Source organism: Nematolebias whitei, chromosome 7 (genome assembly GCF_014905685.2).
Source record: "Nematolebias whitei isolate Nwh7 chromosome 7, NemWhi1, whole genome shotgun sequence".
NCBI classification, from domain to species: domain Eukaryota; kingdom Metazoa; phylum Chordata; class Actinopteri; order Cyprinodontiformes; family Rivulidae; genus Nematolebias; species Nematolebias whitei.
Genome location: NC_056504.1, coordinates 49,949,880 through 49,957,887, shown reverse-complemented (window position 1 = coordinate 49,957,887; position 8,008 = coordinate 49,949,880). Strand labels below are relative to the sequence as shown.

The 8,008-nt window shown below is 48.2% G+C and overlaps 1 protein-coding gene across 2 annotated transcripts in view; it reads left to right on the top strand.

The window, feature by feature from the left end:
* Positions 1 to 3,802, top strand: part of smpd4 (sphingomyelin phosphodiesterase 4) — an 11,121-nt gene extending 7,319 nt beyond the window's left edge. For both annotated transcript variants that reach the window (XM_037679730.1, XM_037679729.1), the window contains 9 exons: positions 102 to 256; positions 1,500 to 1,590; positions 1,705 to 1,802; positions 1,879 to 2,042; positions 2,118 to 2,323; positions 2,392 to 2,616; positions 2,684 to 2,815; positions 2,888 to 3,016; positions 3,325 to 3,802. In XM_037679730.1, coding sequence (XP_037535658.1) covers positions 102 to 256; positions 1,500 to 1,590; positions 1,705 to 1,802; positions 1,879 to 2,042; positions 2,118 to 2,323; positions 2,392 to 2,616; positions 2,684 to 2,815; positions 2,888 to 3,016; positions 3,325 to 3,645 — 1,521 coding nt within the window. In that variant the 3' untranslated portion in view covers positions 3,646 to 3,802. The remainder of the gene's footprint in view (positions 1 to 101; positions 257 to 1,499; positions 1,591 to 1,704; positions 1,803 to 1,878; positions 2,043 to 2,117; positions 2,324 to 2,391; positions 2,617 to 2,683; positions 2,816 to 2,887; positions 3,017 to 3,324) is intronic.
* Positions 3,803 to 8,008: the final 4,206 nt, after the last annotated feature.

Genomic DNA, 8,008 nt, shown 5'->3' with positions numbered 1-8,008 from the left:
GCTGCGCTGTGATTGGTTGCTTTGGGACAAGGCTGCGCTGTGATTGGCTGCAGTTTGAAGCTGGGGTGCGGGTTGATCCGTTGTGTCTGGTTTTGTTTCAGGAAGCCTTCGTTCCGTCAGAGGAGCACGTGTTGGCGGTGCGCCTCCTCGTCAAACATCTGCACGCCTTCTCCAACAGCTTGAAGCCCGAGCAGCTGTCTTCATCATCTTCACCTTCAGCTCACACACACACCAGCCCGCTTGAGGAGTTCAAGAGGTCAGGCTCAACACACACACCTGTCTCACACACACCTGTCCAGGGGCTGCAGGTTTTGACTCTTTTGGAGACTTTTCCCTCCTCGTTGTTTACATCACGACAGATTGTTGGCACTTTTAAACCAGTTCAAACTTTTAGGTAGAAATCAGGATTTAAAGACTTCAGGTTCAACTAAAGAACATGATGTTCAGCGGAGGGTTCCACTAATCGCAGAGGTAACTTTCCATGTAGCACATTAGAGTTTTGGTTAACTTTGAAAACCTTTAGCAGAATTAGCTTCCGCTGAATTTAAATCCGGTAAATTTAAATCCACTTATATTCTTGAAAGGCAGTTCTCTGCATTAACATCATACAGGACAACGGTGGTTTGCACAGAGCGATGATGATATGCTATGCAGAGCTAAGCAAAGCTAAGCTCCACCAGCTGATGATGTCACCCCCTCGCAGTGCTTTTCTCCTCATATCTACCACAAACAGTCTCTGACTCATGGTGTCAGTTTGCAGCCAAAAACAGACTTTAACAGAAATGAAACCAAACCAGAACAGGAAAATGACATGAAAAACACATTTTCACACTCGGAAACTTCGTAAACAGTCAGAAACACATAATTCCTACCCATCATGCTTTGCAACGCTCTCTGGGACGTGACTCTCTCACAGATTTCACACATCTTTACTTTAATAAAAACAGATTTATTACAGAGAGAATATTGATGATGACACACAGCAACTTTGTAGTTAGTTTATAAAAGTAATAAACAAAAGTGAGTTAATTCTTAAAGTAAATGACACGAGGGAGACGTCCGACAGACATTGAATGCATCAATCTGCTTCAGCACAGCCGAGTTCTGCTCCGCCTCTTTGGTTCTGATGGACCGGATTAATTCTGAAAGCTCACCTCTGAACGGGACATAAACGCTGTGATTTATGAACCGTTTCGAGTTCTTTAAAGACCCGGTCCAAATCTGCTCCTCTTCACGTCTGAAGTCGCTCCAGCAGGTTTCAGTGGGACTCCCACCAGTTCTAGACCACCTTCAGGTCCCAGAGTCCAATTCAGTAAAACCTTCAGACCATTTAATTTAATCCCACAGATTATTGATTCTTCTTCAGTTAATCTGCAGCCATTTTCTCTCGGATCAGTCTGGAATCTTTCCTTCCTGGCTCGGACTCTGAAGGTCCAGCAGAGTCCAGGAGCAGGACCAGCGGTTCCTGGTCTTTAACGTGCCGTGTGTTTGTCCTGCAGAGTGGTGGTGCAGCGGTTTGTGCAGCAGAACCTCTACCTGTTCCTGCAGCACTGCTTCGGACACTGGCCGTTAGACGCCTCCTTCAGAGCCGTGAGTTTTGGACCCGATCAGAACCTGCAGGCGGTTCAGTCCGTTCCATCTCAAAGTTTTGCAGCAGATAGAACCGGATCAGGACTCTGACAGAACCGACCGTTCTGTGTTCAGGTGTTGGAGACGTGGCTCAGCTACATTCAGCCCTGGAGGTACACGGGACAGAAGAGCAACCCCCAACCGGATCAGAACCGAACGGTTCCAGACAAATGGTGAGTCCTCGTGTGCGACCCGCTCCGCTGGTCAGTTAGAACCGTTCTGACAAACGGATCGGACCTTCCCCCGCAGGGAGCCGTTCGCCCACGAGAACCTGCTCTTCTACACCAAGCTGTTCCAGGGCTTTCTGAACCGGGCCGTGAAAACGGACCTGGTCAACGTGAAGAACGCCCTGATGGTGTTCAGGGTGGCCAAAGTGTTCGCTCAGCCCAACCTGGCAGAGATGATCCAGAAAGGTCAGGGTTCTGGTTCTGGTTCTGGTCTGAAGCGGGTTTGGACTTGGTTCTACGGTTCTTTTTGTCTCCCTGCAGGTGAGCAGATGTTCCTGGAACCAGAACACGTCCTCCACCACCGACAGCCCCGCGGCTACCTGACGCCGAGCCAGGGGGGCAGCTTCCTGTCGTCACGGCAACGGGCGTTGACGGACGCCGTGTTCCGGGTGAAAAGTCACGTGTACTCCCTGGAGGGACCCGACTGTCAGTACAAACAGATGTTCGGTTCTGAGCTCCGAGGAGCGGTGAGTACCAGAACACATAGGTTCTGTTCGGCCCGTTCGGAGCTCTAGGTTCACGGTTCTGTCTGCAGGTCCTGAACTTGGTCCAGATCATCGCGCAGGCCCGGCAGACGGCCAAGAGGATATCGGACCAGGCCAGCGAGGCGGCGTCCAACACGTCCTTCCTGTCCTGGTTCTGGCTCGGCCCGACTGATCTCAACAACACGGTCACCGGCGCCGAGGACAGTGGAGAGTGTCTGAGGAAGACCCACGAGTTCCTGGACCGAGCCCTGGAGAATCTGAGTCTAATCTTTAAGGTCCGATTTATTCTGGTCCGCCCCAGGAACCAGAACTTCAGAATCTGAACGTGTGTTCTGGTTGCAGCTGAACCAGGGCCAGCTGGTCCAGCTCATGTCCTCCCTGAGCTCCTCTCAGGACGACGGGCTGTCCAAGCAGCTGCCGGACTGTGTCCAGGGTGAGAACGGGCCGGTTCTGACGGACCTGGGCAGGAGACAGGTGGGTGTTTGACCCGGCGGGACCAGGACTCGCGTCTGTGATCTGACTCCGCCCACGTTTGTGTCTCGACAGATCATCAACGGGCTGCGCAGGTTTGACATCCGGTACCAGGGAGACCCGGAGCTGCAGCCGATCCGGAGCTACGAGAACACCCTGCTGGTCCGGTTCCTCTTCAGGGTCTCTTCTCTGGTCAATGACCGCGTGAGTCCCCTCGCCGTTCAGTCCCAGTTCGGGTCTGGTTCTTTAGATCTCCTTCCAGACAGCCGGACTTTCTGAATAATGTTTTTTAGTCACACAGGTAAATATCTTACCTGTTGTAGATGGATCTTTGAACGAACAAAGAGCTCCATCTACAACAGGTAAGATATTTACCTTTTACAAAGAAACTCTTTAGAATGGCGGAACCGTTTCTTTAACTGACCTGATGCGAGTGGACTCAGAACAAAGTTCTGGTTCTTTGAGTCCCAGAAGTCTGGATCTTTCAACTTGTTCCCCTTTGCATCCTTCAGCTCGGGGGTCACATGACCTCCCTCTGCTCGCGCTCAGACTTCCTGGGTCGGCTCAGTCGGTACTACCTGACGGACCCGGACTCCTGGGCGAAGGTGAGGCGGAGCCCGATGTCCCGGCAGAGCGTGGAGCGGAGCCGCAGGCCGAGGCTGAGCCTGCGGCCCCTGGCCAGCTACAGGACGCTCCTCCTGCTGCTCCTCTTCTACGGCCTGGGGGCCCTGCTGTCCTTCGGACCCGTCTCCAGCACCGCGCTGCTCATGGTGGGGGCGGTTCTGTACGGAGTCCTGATGACCCTGTTTGGAGACAAACTGAAGACACAATGAGACAAACGTGTCCCGCTGCACAGGACTGAGACGGATCTTTTCTCAGTCTGGTTTGATAAAAAACTGGTTCTGCTGCAGGTATCAGGTGTTTGGACCGGTTCTGGACCGGCCTGGTCCTTCTTGTAAATACGTTTTTGTATTTTTCCGTTTAAATGAGCACAGAAGGAATAAAGTATTTTTCTGAAAGCAGAAAATTCAAAGTTTTATTTTCTTCCTGCAGACGGTTTATTCTATAAAACGTTAAACTGCGACGACCTTTACTGTCGTAGTTCCTGTTAGCAAAATATCTCACCACCCTCCCTGAAAGCCACTGGATCGAACGAGTCAAACCTTTGTTCAGCTGATGGCGGGATGAACGAGACGCATGGCTTCAGCGCGTGCGCACAGTTTGAGGCGTTGAAGCCAAAAGAAAAGCAACGTGTTCGTCGTGCGTTCAGACGGGGACGACTGGACTCGATCTGCTGAAGCTGGTCAGGCCGCTGCAGCTCGTGGAGCTGCTGAGGTGAGAAATTAGCCCGGTCCATGTCGGACCCAACAGGACCCTCAGAGGCTGGTCCGCTCCAAGGACAGAGCCCCCAAACCCAGTGTGGGTCTGCAGTTCATCCTTCAGCCGAATGTTCACGGATGATTAAATATCAAAAGATCAAAGGTTCTGTTTGTGTTTGGATGAGGTCATAATCTGAGCAACGACTTCGAGGGGATGAAGTTTCATCCTGTTGTCATGATGAAGGTGCAGAGGAAGTACCTCCTCTTCATCATCTGGGCTGTGATGAGGGACTTCATCATCTGGGCTGTGATGAGGGACACGTCTGGTCCATTCCTCACCACGAGCTGCACCAGTTCAGTTCATCTCGGCACCGAACAAACATTAAAAAACAAGTTATTTATCTGAGGAGCAAGATTATGAAAATAAGTCATTTAAATAAGATTATGGTTTATATTTCAGCTGATTCTGGTTTAATTTGAGCCGGGTGAGTTGGCACTGTTCCATCAGGGTTTGTGGGGAACAGGTGTGGAGGACTACATCTGCTTCCTGGACTGGTTTCTACACTGGAATGTTGGTTGTCAATAATCTGGACGTCCAACTGAATCAGCTGTTTTTAGGAGCTGCTCCCTTCAAAGTGGGATGGATCATCCCAGGAGGAACCTTCACGCGTGGTTCGATTGCGTGGCCACGTGCACAGGAACTTCTCTGCGGGGCACGAACCGTACGGCAGTTTGCAGTTCCAGCAGGAGAACGTGGCTGCAATAAATGCTCAACAGATGTTTCATCAGGTTAATGTTGCTGAAACTGAGACTTCCGTTTTTCTGTGGTGGCCTGAAGGCAACGAGTCCAGAAGAGACGACCAGCTTGGAGCCTCATCTCCTAGTTGTGCACGTTACTCAGAAGATAAAACGTTATTTCCCAAATGACGGTGAAGCAGAACGTCTGTGGATCTTCAGAAAGAGAAGATCTTGAACGGGTCACAGCTCACCTCTCCCTCAGATGAAGGTTTGCATGTGGTCTCCAGAGCAACGAAGAGCCAGATGTAAAACCTGGACTTGGATAAGACCCTTCCCACAGAGCTGCTGGTCTGGAGTCCAAGTGATCCTTGGGTTGAGGACGTTGAAGAAAGAGCTTCGTGTTCTTTTCTCACTCCAGAGTTTGGTCTTTAGGTTTTGTTGCAGCGGTTCTTACCTGGAAACATTTCCTTCAGTCTTCAGGGAACAGATCTCAAACCTGCCTTCAGGTCTGAGCTCAGGTGTAGTTCGGCTCGTGTCCACGTGGGGGCGGTGTTGCTCCGAGGAGGAGACTGCAGCTCTGGGAGGTTTGGTGTCGCCCGCCAGCGGCTCCTAACAGTGACTTTAAAACCTGATCCTTGTGTTTCTTGAAGTGTCCTTAAAACCATCTGGTTAAAACTGCAGAGTTCAGAGCAGGAGCTACAGTCTGGTGTGGTGGTAGCCGAGAGTCGTCCCTAACGCGCTCTCTGAGTCACATCAGATCAACGGTTTATTTTCAGGGTTTGATGAAACTCTTCCTTTTCTCAACGAGCCTAAAGTTTTAGCCTAAACGTTTGAAGCGACATGCTTAAAAAAAAAATCACATTTAAATAGTTTTTATGTCAGAACTTTGTTTTCTTCATCAGATCTCAGCAACACGACACATTTGTGTGAAGATAAAGTTCAAACTTGTGCAGGTGCTGGTCATAAAATTAGAACATCATGAAAAAGTTGATTTATTTCAGTAGTTCTGTTCAGAAAGTGAAACTTGTATATTTATTCATTACACACAGACTGATATTTCAAATGTTTATTTCTTTTAATGTTGATGATTAAAACTGACAACTAATGAAAACACCAAATTCAGTATCTCAGAATATTACTTAAGACCAATTTAAAAAATATATATTTTTCGAAACGTTGGCCAACTGAAAAGTATGAACATGTTCAGCATCAATACTTAGTTGTTGCTCCTTTTGTCTGGATCACTGCAGCGACGCGTTGTGTCATGGAGTGGATCAGTCTGTGTCTCTGCTCAGGTGTTCTGAGAGCCCAGGTGGCTCTGATCGTGGTCTTCAGCTCTTCTCAGTTGTTGGGTTTGGTGTATCACATCTTCCTCTGCTGGCCAATTAAGAACACGGACACCATGGTCCTTAAACCAGGTACTGGTAGCTTTGGCACTGTGCAGGTGCCAAGTCCTGTTGGAAAATGAAATCTGCATCTCCATAAAGTTGGTCAGCAGCAGGAAGTCTCTAAAACTTCCTGGTAGATGCTGCGTTGACCTTGGACCTCAGAAAACACAGTGGACCAACACCAGCAGACAACATGGCCCCAAACCATCACTGACTGTGGAAACTTGACACTGGACCTCAAGCAACGTGGATTCTGTGCCTCTCTTCTCTTCCTCCAGACTCTGGGACCTTGATTTCCAAATGCCAAATTTACTTCCATCAGAGAACAGAACTTTGGACCACTCAGCAGCAGTCCCAGGTGATACACTTCTGAGGCAGTCTCTTGTTCAAGAGTGATTTGACACAAAGAATGCGACAGCTGAAACCCTTGTCTTGCATACGTCTGAGCGTGGTGGTTCTTGAAGCACTGACTCCAGCTGCAGTCCACTCTTTGTGAATCTCCCCCACATTTTGGGATGGGTTTTGTTTCACCATCCTCTCCAGGGTGCGGTCATCTCTATTACATGTACACTTGTTTCTACCACACAGTTTCCTTCCCTTCTCCTCTCTATTAATGTGCTTGGACACAGAGCTCTATGAACAGCCAGCCTCTTTAGCAATGACCTCATGTGTCTTGTCCTTGTGCAAGGTGTCAATGGTCGTCTTTTGGACAACTGTCCAGTCAGCAGTCTTCCACATGATTGTGTAGCTACAGAACTAGACTGAGACCATTTAAAGGTCTTTGCAGGTGTTTTCAGTTAATTAGCTGATTAGAGTGTGACACCAGGCGTCTTCAATATTGAACCTTTTCACAATATTCTACTTTTCTGAGATACTGAATTTGGGGTTTTCATTAGTTGTCAGTTTTAATCATCAACATTAAAAGAAATAAACATTTGAAATATATCAGTCTGTGTGTAATGAATGAATATAATATACAAGTTTAACTTTTTGAATGGAATTACTGAAATAAATCAACTTTTTCATGATTTTCTAATTTTATGACCAGCACCTGTATTTCCTGCAGGTCAGTGAATGCAGCATGATTTCAAGTTTTTATAAACCCGACACGTTTAGGCTGAAATACTGAACTCTGATCCAGATCACCTCAAAACCAGACTGAGGCCTAAATGTGTCTGCAGACGACACCAGAACCTCTGAGACCCAGAGAAGAAGAACAGATGAACACAAATAATTTCAAATTTCAATGGCTTTATTTTCTGTATATAGATTTGTATATATTTATATATATATTATATATATTTCTGTAACAACTTGTACTCAGTTGCTTGATTATCATCTTTTGTTCAAACGACAGACACAAAGACCGGAGCATTCCACACCATCGGATCTTACAAAAGAGAAGAAAACAAGCTGAGTGTGTGTGTGTGTGTGTGTGTGAGAGAGAGAGAGACACACTCCTACAGACATCAGTGAACACGAGGCGTGCTTCTACACAAACTGAGGAGGAAGATGATGGACGGGACGATTCTGTTGCATAGATCGAAGCAAACAGGAGGACAGAACAACGGACGGATGGACAGAGGACACACACACACACTGAGGACACACAGACAAACAAACACACACACACACTGAGGACACACACAAACATCTTGTTTCACCTTCATCAAGTTCAGACTCTGAAACACTGAAGTCTCTGCAGGCCCAGGCCCGGTTGTGTCTGTGAGGGGCCCAGGCCCGGTTCTGTC